We start from the raw sequence: 19,228 nt of genomic DNA, 5'->3' as shown, positions 1-19,228 counted from the left end.
TTTTATTGTCAACTTGGGCATATAAATGAAACCACAAGCAATGTACGCATTAATTATTATGTTTTCTTTCACAGAGAAGGTGACCAAGGTGTGTAATCCTGGGGGCCAGTGGTTCCACCACCCAGAGAGTAACAGAATGTGGACCAACTACACCCAGTGTCAGGCCCACAACAAAGACAAACTCAAGGTAAAACACAATGCAGTGAAACTCAACATATAAGAGTAATGTCACAAAAAAACAAGATTAAGAAGATTAACTTCATTCAGCTGGACTGGTGCAAAGTAACAATATGATTTTAAATAATACTCTCTGTATTAATCAAAAGATTAAGCAAACATATAAGAGTGATTGTCCCTTGTAGTAAGGCTGAGGGGATGGCGCTTCACAAAATGATATTAATAAAACATGTTTAAGGAATAAACAAACATTTTGCTGCAAGATTCATTTAAACATATTATGCTCAGAGATTATATTACAGTGATATTGATATGTTTCTTTTAAATTTTTATAAGGAACCATTAGGTGCAGCGTTATTTGCTGATTATGATTTCCTATACAACAAATGTGGGTTTGCACAAAACCCTATGTGTGAAAGGATAAAGGATGCTGCAACAGTGCACCCGTTTGCTGGCATGATGTGGAAATGTAACGCTGGAGACTGGAAAGTAGTTTGACAGTCTCCAAACTGTCAAATCTCTGTAGGCGCAAAGGTTAGCATGCAACTTTAATTTGCATTCTGTTATTTGCTTGCAGCAGCGGGGGGGGAGGCCACTGCTATCAAAATCAGAAATCAGATACTGTATTTGTCCTGTTGAAATTGGGTTTCGTGCTACATTTTAGAATGAAATAAAATAAAGGATGAATAAAAACAAATTGAATAAAAGTATATTCATAAACATGGGAAGTTAAAGTAAAAAGGTGCAACAAAAAGATAAAATATATAAATTGAATAAAATAATGTATATAAAATAAAAGATCAAATTAAATAGAAAATTCACTTTATTATTTTACTTTATAAAATCATAAGAATTATCCACAATATATATATATATATATTAAGAAATAATAATAATAAATACCATTCTCTAACATTGGGCTCTTCAAATGTTGATATTCAAAACACTGCTGCAACTTTTTTTTTTTCGTGTGAGCTTGTATATATAATATTTATTTATTTTTCTTGCATGAGATGGTGTCAGGGCTGCAAAAAACACAAGGTCTAAGGCCCAATAAAGGGTCCTATCAGGTGTTTGAATATTTTCATATCTTCCATTTCTTTTAATAAAAATGCAGTGCTCTTCCTAATCACCCACTGGGAGTGTTTACCCCATTACCATACTGTTCATGCAGGAACCACCATTGTATCGAAGAATTGAAGAATCGGAGGATGAAACCCTCTTTATTAGTCACATACATGCACACAGCAGAGCACACACAGTGAAATTGGTCCTCTGCATTTAACCCATCCTAGTACTAGGAGCAGTGGGCAGCTATTGTGCAGCGCCCGGGGAGCAATGGGGAGGGGGGATTGGAAGTGTCCGGTGCCTTGCTCAAGGACACCACAGCAGGGCCCAGGAGGTGAACTGGGACTTCTCCAAGTAGCACTCCACTTTCCATATTTCATGTCTGTTTGGGGACTTGAACCGGCGACCCTACGATTCCCAGTCCAAGCCCCTACTGACTGAGCCACTGCTGGACATGTCACTGTCATGTATAATTGTAAGTGTCAAGCATAGATTATCATTGATTTAGTTCTTTCAAAATATGTGTATAAGTCCACCATGCAATGTGATAAAGCAGAAAGGTAGGTGACACGTTTGTTTTTCACATTTTCATCAAAATTAGGCCTACTACAAATGACAAGTCCAATACATAGGCTTAGGATCTCATAACTTGCACAAGTTCCAATCGATGATGACACAAGTGTTTTCAGGCATGAACAACATCACTAATGTGAAAGCTGAGCTCGAGAGGAATGGAGAGGCGGTCAATGCTGCTTTCACGCTATAAATCAATCTTACCAAATTAGAAAAACATGTTTGAAAGCTATGAAAATGATCATATTTGGAAGTACAAAATGACAGGAAAAATCTTCAAACTTTGTTGCAATAGTGAACTTCCTGCGCATTTTAACCCCACTTTCAGCCTTGGAATTGAAACTCATCATTTAACATGGAGAGTTATATCTCGGGGAACTTCTCATTTAAATGTAAATATAAGAATTTCTTCCCATGGTTTTGAATGAAGGATTAGTCATTGTAAATCACCTCATGTCTACACTGAGTTTAACATGCAGGCCATTGAGGATTTGTTCGTCTGAGGAATGAGAAGCTGCAGCCCTGCAATCATCAAACTGCATAAACGGTCTCTGCAAAGATTGTCTACCATGTATCTCATTTAAATGCCATGACATTCTCATGGCCTTTTGGAAACGTTCTGAATTTCTCTAAAAGGCTCATTTTGTTGCAAACTATGCAAACACCCATTCTGTCCTGAACTTTAAGATTCATAATAAGTGATTAACTAATTAATTTTCATTAATTTGTCTGTCCTTGCAGTTTGCCATCAGTCTCTACTACCTGGCCATGGTGGGTCACGGCCTGTCCATCGTCTCCCTGATCATCTGCCTCATCATCTTCTCCTACTTCAAGTGAGTCATGACCTTTCTGATAGTGTCAGTTTGTGAATGACGGCTTAGAAACAGGTATAAGCTTATATTAGATTTAAGTGTGATCTGGTTATGGGCCTGAACTATCCCACAAGAATTTATTAGCATATGCTAACAAGGATGAGAAGAAAGAGGGTCAATTATGGCTTTTAGTAGAGCAGTGGCATGAGTGAGGTGTGTGTGGTTGAGTCAGGAGTAGTGGGACTGCGATATGAATGGCTTCACTTACAAGACCCTCCCCAGCGCTGAATTGTAATGAATAATGATCTAGAGACTCTTTATTGGTAGAATTACAAAACCAACTTAGGAACACAAGTGTCCCAAATGAGAATTGAAAAGATCGGATAACATGTGATTTATTCTGTGCACTTTTATTTATACAAACAGGAGATACATTTAGGCAACAAACAAAAACAAAACTAATTTGGGCCACAGTGAATGTAGCCAAACATAATGCGTATGTCTCAAAGGCTTTTCCATCCTGTTTATTGAATGTAAATGTGGATGAAAAAGTTCTTTGTTAAGATTTTTGGGATTCTTTTAGTAGATATTGAACAAGATCTATTGCAATTTTCGTCAAAAAAAAAAAAGCCTTGACTTATTTCTGTCTCTCTCTCTCTCTTCCAGGAGTTTGAGCTGCCAGAGAATCTCCCTCCACAAGAGCATGTTCCTCTCCTTCATCCTGAACTCCATCGTTACCATCATGTGGCTCTCGCTCACTGTGGCCAATAACCAAGCCATAACCGCCAGCAATCCTGTGAGCCACTGAATTTATATGTCATCCCATTAAACTAATGAATTTCACTTCACAAGCCTAATTTAGCCTAACTTAACTTTACACTGTGCTGATAAGGAATTATATATGGGGCATAATTCAGACTGTGGGTGCTTTTCTGATTGGAATTCTGATTTAATTATGCTTTGAATTACTTTTGACACATTTTAAGACCGGTTTCCTGTCCACAGGTGAGCTGTAAGGTCCTAGCTGTACTTGTACTGTATACGTCCACCTCCAACTACTTGTGGATGCTGTGTGAGGGCATCTACCTGCACACACTCATCATAGTGGCCGTATTCGTCGGTGAACAGCAGCTCTTCTGGTACTACGTCCTAGGATGGGGTAAGTCTAGAGGATGTGATACTTCACTGCCATTTCTAAACAATTTCCTTTTTCATGCTTATCAGATGCAGTGAATAAAAAACGGCAAGCAACGATTTCCAACTTAATCTGGTGATTTTCAGTCTTCTCACAACCATAGAACTTATATCAATACTAATAAACTAAACAGAAGGCTATTGTAACTCAGGACTCATGCTGATTGTTATATAAAGTAATCTTTGTGCACCTCAACCTTTGACATCACACAACACATACAGTGTATTTATATTAGGGGATATGATCCGTGGAGAACTTACTAACTTAAACTGAAAATAAAACGAAAGAAAACATTTAATACAATTGTTGTAAATGAATACATTCCTAAAAGTAACTAACCACACCTTTTGCCTTGTTTAAATAAACAAATGGGCATCATTTTAGTTTATGTTATTTTTTGATTCTAATATATACCTACTGAAAAAAAGCAGACATCATAGTATTCTGTCAACTCGCTTGTCATTCAACGACAGATATTAAACCGACTTAAGGTTCCAGGAGATGGTGCGATACTTCACTGGCACCCTATCTTTCTAGTCAGATGGAATTAAATAACTAGGTCATGATTTACTCATTCTAGTTAGATCAAATGCGATTTAACCAGATTTAGTTTACATATATATCTCTCAAAACAAAATGTTAAAACAGTCAGGATGTTCCTAAACAGTTCTCCAACCATTACTTTAACTTCAACTCCAAAACTTTAATAACCTTGTGCTAGAGAGAGATATAGCATGTATCTTTTTCTTTTACTTTCATTTTTAAATATAACCAAACTAACCATCCCATAAAACAAAGTCTGCTTTGATAAATCAAGTATTCTGATTATGTTAAAGTATAAAAGTGCATGAGCATTTGCTACCAGGAGATCATAAGGCAAATACAAAGGGACTGCATTAATAAATTAAATAACCTTTGAATTCTGGGGATGCTTTATAAGATTATACTTGCTACAATAAAGCTCATAATACCTTTTGAGCAACACTCCAAGTGAGGAATAGCTGCGTTGTCATCTTTAGACACTGTTTTCTGGGTTAACAGTCCTGTAATTCAAGGGCCAAAACAGTAATTAACTTATAAGTACACCTGAAAATATGAGCCTATCCAATTTCCCACTATACCCTGTAAGTATTTGATGGACATTTGTTTCACCCAACCCTCAGCAAGATAATGAATACGAATATTTCCCAAAATGTCGAACTATTTAAGTTTAGATACTGTTTGTATTTATATAAAGCCCTATTATAACTTTCTAGGAGCATATAATGTTGTTTTAACAGTCTGATATTTTCCATCTGCGTTTCTCTCTCTGTTCTTAGGTTTCCCTATCATTCCTGCCATCACGTATGCTGTGGCTCGCGGTCTTTTCTTTAACGACAAGTGAGATGTAGCATGTTTTTTTTTTCTAATATTGGATCAAATGTGTCGGATCAAGGCCAAAATTGTTGCAGTTTGTCCTCATATTGGCATAACTCCAGACTGCTGTTTCTCCCTCTCTCCTTCCTGTGACCTTCTTCCTCTCTGTTTGATCAGGATGATAGGATTTGTAATATATTGATTCATCAACAGGAATTTGTGTGAGCCCTTTGTTTGCTAAGTGTAGCACTATTGATTAATGATGCAGGCTTCAATAAGGCCCTCAGGCTTATCTGAGTCACTGTGCATGAGATATTGTAATTTGTATTTTTTCTCCTTCGTATTTTTTCCAGGTGTTGGATCAGCTCACACACAAACCTGCTCTACATCATCCATGGGCCCATTCAGGCTGCACTACTCGTGAGTGATTAACACATTTGGTAGCCTCTCTATGCCAATTTTACTTTATAAACATAATTGTAAGGCATTATATCAATATCGCCTTAGAATTATAGTTATGAGACACTTTTAAACATTGAATGCTTTTTAACAATAATCGCAACGAATAAAGCATCGTATGGTTGCTCATAAAGTCAAATATCATAATACCTAATAATATATGTACACTCATAGCTTTTTTTGAATATGCAGGATCATAGTTGAATATCATTCCCATAGATCAGCAATCATTTATAATCTTTGTATATTGCATTTGATTGTGATTGTACACTGCCTGGCCAAAAAAAAGGCCACAAGCCTGTGGGGGGCAATGCTATGATCTGGGGTTGCTGCAGTTGGTCTGGTCTAGGTTCAGCAACGTGCCCAAAGAATGAGGTCAGCTGACTACCTGAATATACTGAATGACCAGGTTATTCCATCAATGGATTTTTTCTTCCCTGATGGCACGGGCATGTTACAAGAGGACAATGCCAGGATCCATCGGGCTCAAATTGTGAAAGAGTGGTTCAGGGAGCATGAGACATCATTTTCACACATAGATTGGCCCCCACAGAGTCCAGACCTGAACCCGATTGAGAATCTTTGGGATGGGCTGGAGAAGACTTTGCGCAGTGGTCCGAATCTCCCGTCATCAATACAAGATCTTGGCGAAAAATTAATGCAAGACAGAAATAAATGTTGTGACATTGCAGAAGCTTGTGGAAACGATGCCACAGCGAATGTGTGCGGTAATCAAAGCTAAAGGCGCTCCAACGAATATTAGATTGTGTGACCTTTTTTTTGGCCAGGCAGTTTAAATACCTGTTAGCGGTAACTAGATGCTTTAATTGAAGTAATTACATTTGTAAGGTTTAGACGGATATATACATTAAAAGCTGGTTATAAAAGAATACAAAATTAGTAAAATAGGGTAAAATATTTCCTGAGTATAGGCAGATATATTATATTTAACATGCTGTTTTTCAAAAAATGTAAATCGAATAAAACATTAAATATCAGTGACTACAAATTATGAATTGTGATGAAGCCATTATAAAATTATATATAATATTTAATAATTAGTGCTATAAAGCTCTATGAATATTTATTGGCGTTTATTGAAATATATTTATATAGTGCTATAAGCAGATTATATTGCAATGAAAGTATGTTTATATTGTATCATAGACACGGGCGTCAAATTTTTTAAATTATATTTTTGTATAGACATACAGTAAAATAAATAATGCAATTAAAATCTATTCATATCAATCTTATATAATGTAAGGCTTACATATATTGCTATTGTCAGATTTTGTTTTACTGTCTACACCCATTGCAGAGTTATTTTACCTCAAAACTGATTATGCAAATGAACTGTGGTACAGATGCAAATGCACAGCTAAATCAAATAAGTGATCAGACAGTTTCAATGTACCGCTTTTTTTTGCCAGTTTTTATATTAATATGCCACTGAGATGTGAGAGCAGTTTAAGTTTTAACTTCAAATGTTGCAGACTGTATTTGGTCATTTTAAACAACTAAGTTACTTTGTAAAGGTCCAAGACTGGGGCAACAAACATCATGAGTGTGTTAAGGTTGTGTTATTGACAAAAATAATAAAATGATACATCTCCATTTAAATGACGTGCTTTTTTTTAAAGAAAGGAACGTCATGTATTTTCAAAGGTGATGATTTAGTGCCACCATCAGGCAAATCAATGCCATTATTTCCCGTTCAAAAGTCAAATCATAGTCTGCATAATATCACACCAGATTGAAATGTTCGTCTTTTCTCTTCCATTTTCATTTCATCATCCACCTAGGTGAACTTTTTCTTTCTCTTGAACATCGTACGTGTTTTAATCACCAAGTTGAAGGAGACCCACTGCGCTGAGTCCACAGCCTACATGAAGGCAGTGAGAGCCACGCTCATCCTCATCCCCTTGCTTGGAGTCCAGTACATCCTGTTACCATGGAGACCCGAGGGACACATCAGCCAGGCCATCTATGACTTCTTTGTCAATATCTTCTGCCATTTCCAGGTATAGGCAACAATACGCTGCAATTTAAAGTTTGAACAAGCTGCTGAACAGAGACTCGTGATGTATTGAAAAAACCTCTATGGTAACGTTAAATATAATTAATTTGACATCAATAATCTGCACATCTCTCTAAGATGTTTAATTTTGTATGTTTCAAACACATCTGGTTTTTAGCATGAAGGCCAAAATGGGAACTATAATAATGATGTAAAATCTAAAAAATTGTCTTCTTCCGAAGCCATCTTAAGTAGAGTGTATAAGCAATGGAAAGAAATATGTTCCGAACTATTCATACACAAATAGGGGTGTTGAATAGCACAAGTAACATCAAACTGAAAAGCACTTTAAACAAATTCCTCTACATAATTTTGCTACGTAGGTATCCCTTCTCTCTACACTTTCCTGTCAATTTTCAGCTGTCATGTTTATTAAAAAAAATAATTAAAAAATTGTCATAAACAGCTTTCCAGAAACTTTGTTATTTTGTTCTTTCGTAAAATAGAACATGATAATTCATATATATTTATTATTTACAGGATAATCACACTGACATCTGTTCTTGTATGAATATTTAATTACTTTCCTATTGCTTTGCAGGGACTCCTGGTGGCAATCATATTCTGTTTCTGCAATACTGAGGTACAGTAAAAGGGGTCATACAGTAAATGCAAGATCATGTCAACTTTTTGTATTCAAGATACTGCATGTAACCTCTAATTGTTAAAAAATGTAATGAAACTTTCTTGACGTTCAGGCCCAGACAGCTCTGCGGAGGAAGCGGGATCAGTGGAAGTCTGCCTGGGGTAAAACCGGCTGGGGCACAACACCCACCGTCCACAGCCACTTCAACAACCACCACAACTCCTCCATCACCGAAAGCAGCCGCGCCACCATCAACTTGGAGGACACTAACGCTGCGAATTCAAAACGAAAGGAAAGCAGCCAATTCCTGTGCCTAGAGAAAGCCAACGGTCAGCAGAAGACAAGCAGCAATGGGGAGGCGGACATGCTCAACAAGTTGGAGACCACCGACATCTGACCAGGGAAAGGTTGTGGTGGTGCCAAACACAAACACACAGTAAAAAAAATAATGACTGAAAAAAACAGTGAGGACAGGAGCAGGTGTATTTTCAAAATAAAGGTTAACTGATGGGCCGTAAATGTACAAATGATCAGTAAAGCACTTAAAAAAAGCATGTGATGTTCACAAACAAATTTGTTATATCTCCAGTTTATGGATACTAATGAGCTGATTAGGAAAAAGGTATATTTATGTCATGTATCTTAGCATAGTATATTTTTTTGCATACATGTGTTTTGTTCTGTGGCTGGGATAAAGTCCACTTATGTATATCAATTATTGTTGAATGTATTTCCTTTTAAATTTCAAATCCAAAACTGCCATTTCGAAATGACAAATGCATTAATGTTTGTGTTGCCTTACAGTATGGAGCCTCTGAATGCTTTACCCGTGAACCATTGAGACCAATGAATGTCATAGCCAACCCATATGATCTATATGTTCTTTTACACGCTTTTACCTAGAAAGGTATAATAATAATATAATCATTACTGGCCTGCCTAAAAAAGCCAGCATTCCCAGTTATAACACAACACATGTTACAATAGTAACAGAAATATAATTTACTCCACTACTCCTTTAGGTAGAGGTTGCTGACTTAAACACAGTAGGCAAAAGACCAGATTCAGACTTTTTGACATCTGTTAACCATATAATAATAATATTTGCTTTTACACGGTGAGGGCTCACAGAAAAACATTGAACATGAAAACTAAAATAAGAGAGTTAAGCTTGTCGATGAAATAGCCACAGCTAGCCTTAGCTAGCCTCAAACTATATCTACCATATTTTACTGATATTTCCAAGCTGTTATCTGAAACGGAAACATGTCAATCTTGACAAACCCAGTTAGTCCATATAACTTAATGATACAGTAATAAATTCCAATAATGATGAAGAGAGCATGATGCTAATATTGACTCAGCCAAAGTCCTGCTAACATCAGGCCTACCCAGTTTAGCAGAATAGCGATAGCTATCATCTCAGTTTAGGACTCTGATGGAATTCATGTTATTTGTTGAAGTTGAGTTTCCTTAAAATAAGGTTTTTATTTTGAAATGTATTCAATTGTAAAGACAATAATGATTTTGGTTTTAACATCATTGATTGGAGGAACCCAAACCGTCAGACCAGTCCCTTTCTTCTACAAAGTTGCGTTCCCATAGACTTAAAACGCAATATTATTATGAGGTAAACATAGTGTCTCCTGGGTTATGCTTGCTGTTTTAAAACACGTTAACCAGCCAAAGATGCAACTAGACCACTTGGTTTGGTTTAGTAAAACATCATGGTTCAGCCTTAAATAAGTAATAAAGTACATTTCCATGTGCCAATTTAAAACTACTTTTATGGCTGATAAACAGACTCCATCTGAACACGGAACATAGCTACTAAGATCAAAGCGCTTCTGACTTACGTGGTTTGTATACAGAACTTTATGAAATGGCTCAATACTATAACATCCTGGCTACATGATAGCTAAACGTGTATGAAGCACTTCTCTTTATACATCCGGGGTGTTATGTAGTTGTTTAGCTCATTTTGCGCCATGTTTGATCCCAACTGATTTACTTCCTGGAACTAAAGGATATGCTGAACATTTTTGGTTAAAATTCTCCTAATTCAAACTAAGAGAAGAGCTTTGGGTGCAGGATAATTACCAGTATAGAGATAATAGAGCTCTTAAGTGCTGCAATAATTGCTCCAATTTTACTCCTTCACTAACTCCATTAACAACACAGGGTGTTGGGTGATTTTGGCCAAAAAGTAGAACACATACAAAAGATTTAGAAAAACACTGTGATGTGTGAAATATTGTTTGCAAGCGGTGTGTGCACATGTGCTTTTCACTTACAGTCCCTCCTACTGTGTGACAATTAGTTGGGGGGAAAAGTAACTTATTTAATTTCCAACAGTCTTCACTTTTATGAAATGTTTTTTTTCACAATGGTTAATCGAAATGTGAGATAGAGCTTTAATATTCTGACGTTTTAAGATAAAAACAAAGATAAGCCAGAGCTACACATGTAAAATACCTTTACAAAATAGCCAAAAAATAACTTTTGCAGACAGAAGACTGTGCCTAATGTGTAACTAAATGAATTGTTCAGAACATTTAGTTTTCCTAATGCCTAGTCATGTTTCTATTACTATTGTGGCTGTTAAATTAGTTTGTTTCACTATTTGAAATTATTGTTACAATATTGTTTTTTCAAATACAATTCCCTGCCACTTAAAAAATAGATATAATTTAATAGTTTTTTCATCACACATGTACCGTGCTGTATGTACACTAGCAGGCTACAGTACCAGAGCCTTTTCAGTCTCCACTGGATTACTGAGCAAGTCTTATTTTTAGCAGTATGCTTGTAGCAAATGCATCCACATGTCACAACATACTTTGGGGAAGCAATTATTCCAGTGTGGACACGAAGAGCTACACTCATGCATGGGAAAACAATTGTGGTAAGAAAACAGCTGAGTATGAGAAAACTAAAAAGAAGAAAGAAAGGAATACACTGTACACTTTAGCCGATATTGCCCTGTAGGCAAACAGCTGTCATGGACATTTGTAAAGAAATTTGAAAGAACATTCCAATAAAACGTGAAAAGTAATCTTCAATTCAAGCATATTATTGTATATATATATGTTTTTAACTCTGCCATTTATGTATGTGTGGAAATAAAATAGTTTGAACATAAACCTGTGGTTTCAGCATGAGTGTTTAATATTTGCCACAAAATGATGTTCCAGGCTTGATAATTGTCTCTGTTCGAGTGCTTTAGGCTACTGCACTTATCAGTCCTGCTTCATTATTTTACACATAGAAAAGATAAATAAGGGTATTAACTAGAAAGGTAACTTGAGGTCAGTGTCATCTTTCAAGGAAATGGCTGGGCGAAGTAGGCGGTGTATAATCATCTGATCATCGGCAGTGCAAGCTCTTTAGGTGGGGCTACCGATGTAGCTGCTGTTTATTAGCTACACATAAGTAATTGTGTAGTAAATTGTTGATATGTTGTTTCACAAAAACCGAAAAACTTAAAAAAGGATGAGGTCCCACCGAGATTTGAACTCGGATCGCTGGATTCAAAGTCCAGAGTGCTAACCATTACACCATGGGACCAGATGGTACCGTCTGGACGGCCTGTCACAAGATAATGTAACAACTATTTCAAAAGTTCACAAGGTACATACTTTTATTATAGATGTTGTAAACCTGGTTATACTTCGGTGTAATGCTGCAACTGTAAGTACAATAGGGACAATAGCTAACGTTAGCCAGTGCACCGTCTGGAACCCTCGTTAGCTAATCAGAGGCCAGCTTAGTTTGATAGCATGCGTAAGGTTAGCCCCAATGTGGCAGCGTAAGAACAATATAGCCTAAATCAAAAAGGTTTCAGAGTGAATGTTAAACCCACATTCTACGTAACGCTTACTGTAACCTAGCATTTAACTCAACCACCCTGAAACCTAAATAACTAACTACCGTCGTGGTAGGACACGCACGTGAATGTATCCAAAACTTTAAGATACAAAGAGAGACTAGGCGCACGATAAGATAAGTCACTACTCCTGAACAGTAATGAACGACATACCGTTGAGGTTTTCTTTTATCTTTAGTCATTAACATATATAAGCCTACTTGTGTAAATGTTCGTGAAAGGTTCTGTAACGTCTCTAACTGCATTTGCTCCGTAAACGTACTTTAAATGAGTATTTACATGTTACGCAGGCACTCCAATAAATTGAGAGAGGGAAAAACATATGAACTTTTACTCAACGTTACTGCCTGTATGTAGTAACAGATCATTTAATAAATGACAGACCCAGTACAAATGTAGTATACAGTCGCTTGGGATTAAAACGGAATCTACAAACCATAGGTTGTATTGGCGTCTGAACTATCTTATTACTTTTGTATCTTTTTTTATAGCAAGAGTGTTGACGGTATATAGTTGTAATAATATTGACAGGCCACGTGGGGGCAGCATCTGATCTGTCTATGTATCTATCTAAGTTTATTTGTATTTTATTATATACAACCCCGAAAAAATGAAGAGATCACTTCAGCATTATCATTTTACCTTGTTTTATTATTTATATGTATGTTTCTGAGTTGAATGATGATTTTTTTTCTTTTTCTTTTGTATTCTATAAACTACTGACATTTTTTCTCTGTGTTGAAATTCAACAAACACTGGAACGGCTGCCATACATGCAGGCTCCACATGCCAAACATGTGGAGTGGTCTTTATTTTTTTCCGGAGCTGTATGTATGTATGTATGTATGTATGTATGTATGTATGTATGTATGTATGTATGTATGTATGTATGTATGTATGTGTGTATGTGTGTATGTGTGTATGTGTGTATGTGTGTGTGTGTGTGTGTGTGTGTGTGTGTGTGTGTGTGTGTGTGTGTGTGTGTGTATGTATGTATGTATGTATGTATGTATGTATGTATGTACGTACGTACCTACCTACAACATTCACAAATGTTGGATGCATTATTCCTAACACCTGCAAATTGCCATGCTGTAATTAAGCCATGTTTATTTTCCTTTATTTATGGTGCGATAAATATGAAATCTAAACTAAAATAACTCAGATTACCACTGTCACTGAACTCCTGCATTACAGTAGAGGAGCATGATTGTTTTTCTGCTCATCCTCTCTCCCGGCCTGCCCCATATAGCTCCATCCACCCGCAGCTCATCAGAGGGGTTCTGTGAGGATACGTAAACCTAATGTCCCAGAGCTTAGTCTATACTAACAGCTTAATGCACACACACACACACACACACACACACACACACACACACACACACACACACACACACACACACACACACACACACACACACACACACACACACCATCACAATCCCTAACACGTGAGCAGAGTACTCCCACTTGACCCAACGCTTCTTTAGCCCCGGTAAAGCCAAGCATACACACACACACACACACACACACACACACACACACACACACACACACACACACACACACACACACACACACACACACACACACACACACACACACACACACACACACACACACACACACACACACAGGGACACAGATGATTAGGCATTCACAGACTCATATTTGATCAATCAATGAATCAATGTCCAACTGGACTTTGGATGCAGGAATGTGACTGAAATCAATCCAGTGGCATGTCAGGTTTTCTGATTACACATGGACATCAACATCATCCCTGGTTCAACATGCAGCCCCATATGTTGAAAGTAGGTCTATGACACGGAAAGAAAAAATGTTCTGTGGTTGTTTGTTTTCTACCCCCTTATGGAATTTTTAATTCCACACAATTATCCTAAACAAACATGATTATGTCAAAAGCAGTCATAGTATGAAAAAAAACTGTATTATGAATCTTGGTTCGGACAGAATAATTAGAGGCCATAAGGAATGAAAAGAAAATGGTTCTCTCTTAAAGGGGTGAACCAACTGATGGGTAAAAAGTTAACTTTATGATACCACCAGGAAACTGCAGTTAATTACATATTCTTTGAATTGCGAGGTTGCTGAAATGTTATGTTTCTATATGAAAACGAAGCTTTATCTCATGATGTATGTGCTAATTTGCAGACATTGAAGAGCAGAAATGGGAAAGTCAGGCCCAAAAGCAGGGGGGGGGGGTCACTGGGAGTCTGCAGGTTACCTTTTTGCTCCACTTTCAGATATTTTTGACATAAATCAGTTTACAAGACAAGTGTGAGTTTAAACATAAAACAAAAAATACTCCCGTGAGGAGACATATTCAGTTCCAAGTGAGCCAATCAAGTTATCTCTTCAATCTTAGAAAAGAAAACTGTATTTCATTGAATAAGCATTTGAAATCTAGACATTTGACCACCAGACAAATGCAGATAAGATGAGAACGTATTTGTTAACACTGTATTTCTGAACATTTTAGGTACATAATCAAATGAATAATCTATGCACTCGTACACTACAAACAAAAGAAGCCTAAAGCATCAGAGTAATAGACTAAGAGCTATCAGTAGAGAAGATCATTGGGTCCATGCTAAAAAGAAACACACGGCAATCCTTTTTATTAAATACTTTTCTCACAGACAGGAGAATTAAGATAAAAGCTGTGGACTAATGCTTTTCTCCAATTACATTTCCAAAGTGACTGAAAAAAAGCAAGAGAAGAATTGTGATGTTAGTAATTATCTAACGTGATAAGATGTGTCAGCTGTAAAAGCTTTTAAAAGGTTTTTGGAATAATAATTTCAGGAAATTCTCTTCCTAATACATCTCGTTTTATCATGTCAGTTTGGTTCAAGGTGCTTGAGATTCCTCTCTAGTCTAAACTGTAGTTAATAAGCAATGGCTTTTGTTTCCTTATCATCACGTTACTTTCGTGTACCTGTGTGTGTGTGTGTGTGTGTGTGTGTGTGCGTGTGTGTGTGTGTGTGTGTGTGTGTGTGTGTGTGTGTGTGTGTGTGTGTGTGTGTGTGTGTGTGTGTGTGTGTGTGTGTGTGTGTTTGTGTGTTCCTAGGTCCCCGGTTGACCTACACAGCTGCCACCAATCTGCACTTCTCTCTCTCTTCGAACACACCTGCCTGCATCTTCTCTCCAGCATATCAACCAATCTCTTCTCACATTCTGTGCCAGATCATTACACCAACTGCTTTGGTAGTCACACTCTTCAAGCCAACTGGGTAGGTTTTCTTTTAATGTTGTTATCAAATTACTCAGTTGGTGTGTGTCCCCTACATTCTGGTGATTTTTCTGCTCCACTTTCTGTATCAAAATGGTTAAGTAAAAATAGTCAAAATACATTGGTTTTATAAAGCAGCGAGGCTCTATTTCCCACCAAAATAAGGGTTACCTCTGCAGCTTAGGGTTAGGTTTGTATTTCATTTTGTGCTAAACTCACAACTGTGTTGAACTTCAGCTGACCCCAGGAGCGCCTCAAGAGCAGAAGTATCCCATTGTGCGGTTGTTAACTAAATAGTACCCTACATGTCTTGGGAAAACAAAAAATGACATCTTATATTTTGACTAAGAAAGCATTCAAAATGTAGCCCCCATCTGAACTTAAAAATCCTGGAAAGAACCTGAAATAACCCCTATTCATGTGTCCAGGTGTGCTTTCCTACAACCCCCATATGGAAATGCACTTACTTCCTTGTTTTGCATTACAGCTCAAGTGTGTCCAAACATCGGCCATCTAAACCACATTTCATGTTATTTGCCACTGAAATGGTATGCTATCTAGCTCCAGCACTGCTGGCAGCTCAAGTGCACAGGAGGAAATTTAAAGGAGTGTCCGATGAAAATGAAAAACAAGATTAGTTGCATATATGATTTATGGCCCATTCAACTCTCACTTTTTGGAAATATCCAATGCATTGCCATGAAATGTTCCACATAAATTCATGTTCCCTTAAAGATGAACCACGGATCCCCCTCAATTTTTTTCTAGTGCTACCACAACTATGACATTTTCAAATCTACAGTGCTGAAAAATGAAACTAATGCGGAAGTGCAAAAAACTGCTGTTTCTTAAACGGCCAATTGAGGCTGGCACCGAAGATCCCCATGGTAAACTGCGATAGTCTGGTTCAATGTAGTTCAGTAGCTTACGAAATCCCTCACCGTCCACCACATTTATCGCCGACATTTCCTTTTCCACCATAAATCTAATCCTCTGAGTTATTGTCTCTGCACGCACATCACTGCAGCTCCTTCTAGCTAACACATACAATAGTTTGTTGGTAGGACGGCGTTCCACTTTCGCCTTGCATTGCAGTCATCTGGTGCTGACTCTTCAGGTGGGACAATAATGACGATGTACTGGAGTTGTCAGTTAATTGGCTTATACATTTTTAATCGGTTAAATTCTTAACGGCAATTAATCTACTAAGGGTTAGTCATTTACATCCCTTTCTAGTTTTTTTTGCAGACACCTTCAAAATGAATGGCCTTCCCATTAGCCTCATCTGCACTTTGTATTAGAAGCTAATTAGCTAATGATAAAGTGTTAACAAGCTTGGTTAAGAATACCTGGAAAATATTAGCATGATGACGTGTCGTTTTAAGCATGTTAGCCAGCCTACTTAGCAATTAGCTCAAAGCAATACTAAGAAGCGCTTTAATATTTTTAGACAAACCAATAAACCAATGAGTTCCTCACTCTTTTCTCAAACTCCGGCCTTACATGTTTCCCTTTCTCTATTTTTTTCTTCTCTTTTGGGAGATTTGGGAATGTGGCGAAAATGGCAAATTGCATTTATCTGCAGAACTTCATAGGTTATTTGTGTTGTAGCATTATGAGAGCTATTCAGAACCTTCAGACGAGCATTGCAGTTCTAATATATGCGCTAGGATATATGCTATCATCATCTGCAAACCAATGTTTGTGTATTGTCCTCTTTTTCACACTCCAGTTGGCTGATGTATAAATCATATCATCAGTCTCTTGAGTTGGCAAAAATATCCTTCACTAACACATTTAGTTGCTGTATCTGTAAAATGAAAAAACACTGAACATGGACATTTTATAACCATTTGCTGAAAGCGTTTCAAGAAACCCGATCTGTCGGTCTAGTGCGGTCACAAAGATGTGACACGCCTAAGGATTCATTCCCTGACCATAGGGTGAAACCTTGTTGTTAAGACCCTGATCATGCATGTTATTGATGTCTCCTCCCTCTGTGTCTCTTTTTGTTCGTACATGATGTCCATCACTTTGACCTCACATACGTTGATTGGATCCTGCAACCTCACTTCACCTGGCAGGAAGGCACTGATGGTGTTTATGCAACACACACAGCTTTAGATTAGCATCGTTGGAACCCCTGCCCCCTTCTCAGCCTCGCTCTTATAATCTCCCCTGATCTTATTTTGTCACCTCACTCACTCTCTGTTATCAGCAGGTGGGACACCTCCTGGCATCTCCGGTTTTCTTATTTCCTCTTGTTCCGGATAAAAGTCCTGTGTATATACGTCTCAGAGCAGTCTCTCAGTTTCCCTGGGCAGTGACTGGCCTTTTCTCTGAGTATCTCCTCCTCCTCGTTCTTTGTTCCCTCGATCATCTTGCTCCTATGCCTCCCTCTCCCTCCACTCTGGTTGGCACGTAAAGCTCCTTCTTCACAGTCCTGCCACTTCTGATCATGTCACTCCTCGCTTCACGCCTGCCTGGATGTGGCGAGTCACTTTGTGCGACCTCCACAGAGGAGACAGTGCTAATGGTAAGCCGACTAAAAAACAATCAACTAACATACTCAGTGGAGGTGGGCTGAGTCGGGGTGGAATAAAATGCGAAGCCACAATGATAACACAGAATTTACCTCACACCCAAAGGAGAGCATGATTTTGGATTTGTGTTGTTCTTAAGCATGTTTAAGCCTTTATTTCATTGCTGGCACCTGGGATATGAAACGTATTGGGCTTTATTTGTTGCAGTGTTGCTCAAGAGTTTATCTTGACTCAGACGATTGAACTTCAGTCAATGTGTCAACAACATTCACTAATGTCACTGACAATTGAAAAATATAAATTTAAGGTTATGTTTTCAAGCTAAATCGTCAATACAGTACCTTTTTTAAAACATGTGCGTTATTATTAATATTATGATTATTATTATTATTTATTCTACGATGGTGACACTGTTCATTTCAGAGGCACCACACAATTAGAATTTGTTATTAATAAATTCTATTCAGGCAATATCAATGAAGATTGACGACATGTTACGGAAGCACACATACAATTACAGTATATAACAATAATGAGTTAAATTCACTGAAAAACTAAGCAAATACCAACATTAGTGGATAGAATTAAACATTTGTTTTTTATTTCCAAAATAATGTTAACTATGTTTTCATTTTTAAATGTAACTAGTTTATTTCTATTTATGGATGTTTCTCACACCTACAAAACTAAATAATAATAATAATCCTCATCAGGATAAATAGATCCTTTCATAAATAAAACAAGTTACAAATTAAGTATGGTTTCCATTTTCAACAAGACCTAACTACTAATAGAAAAAAACATTCTCTTTATTGTGCTGGACTTCAGGCACATTTTTTACTGTCAATTGGAAATGCTCTGTGTGTTATTTTATTGCTATATCAACTCCAAGTTGCCTCCCTTTCTCTAAACTCATAGACCCACCACTTGGAAGGGTTATATTATAATCTAATAAAACATTTATTTTGGAAGCACAAATCCCAACATTTCCCATTTCCAACTCATTTCACAATCCACCGTGTGTGGTTTGTCCCAGGACGGTTCTTGGTTCCTGCCTGAATGCTTGCTGTCACACAGCTGTCCTGCATTTCTGCTCTCTTTTGTCCCAGTTGTCTCCTCAATTTACTTTCTGTGCTCCAATCAATATATAGAATAATGGATTACAGCGGATCATTTTTAACCTACACTGACAGTCTGACCAAACCAAGTAACATCACCAATTACTACTGAATCTAAT

At 37.3% G+C, this 19,228-nt stretch overlaps 1 protein-coding gene and 1 non-coding gene across 3 annotated transcripts in view; one reads left to right on the top strand and one right to left on the bottom strand.

The window, feature by feature from the left end:
* The window catches only part of calcrl2 (calcitonin receptor-like 2), a 30,399-nt gene extending 18,950 nt beyond the window's left edge, over positions 1–11,449 (top strand). For both annotated transcript variants that reach the window (XM_063881868.1, XM_063881860.1), the window contains 9 exons: positions 75–187; positions 2,560–2,651; positions 3,297–3,426; positions 3,636–3,789; positions 5,145–5,205; positions 5,535–5,601; positions 7,446–7,664; positions 8,262–8,303; positions 8,419–11,449. In XM_063881868.1, the coding sequence (XP_063737938.1) occupies positions 75–187; positions 2,560–2,651; positions 3,297–3,426; positions 3,636–3,789; positions 5,145–5,205; positions 5,535–5,601; positions 7,446–7,664; positions 8,262–8,303; positions 8,419–8,703 (1,163 nt within the window). In that variant the 3' untranslated portion in view covers positions 8,704–11,449. The remainder of the gene's footprint in view (positions 1–74; positions 188–2,559; positions 2,652–3,296; positions 3,427–3,635; positions 3,790–5,144; positions 5,206–5,534; positions 5,602–7,445; positions 7,665–8,261; positions 8,304–8,418) is intronic.
* A 352-nt stretch (positions 11,450–11,801) lies between these two features.
* Positions 11,802–11,873, bottom strand: trnaq-uug (transfer RNA glutamine (anticodon UUG)). Its single transcript has one exon. It is a non-coding gene; the product is annotated as a tRNA-Gln (tRNA).
* Positions 11,874–19,228: the final 7,355 nt, after the last annotated feature.

Source organism: Eleginops maclovinus, chromosome 1 (genome assembly GCF_036324505.1).
Source record: "Eleginops maclovinus isolate JMC-PN-2008 ecotype Puerto Natales chromosome 1, JC_Emac_rtc_rv5, whole genome shotgun sequence".
Taxonomy (NCBI): Eukaryota; Metazoa; Chordata; class Actinopteri; order Perciformes; family Eleginopidae; genus Eleginops; species Eleginops maclovinus.
Note: the sequence above shows the minus strand (reverse complement) of the source record. Positions and strands in the feature narration are given on the sequence as shown.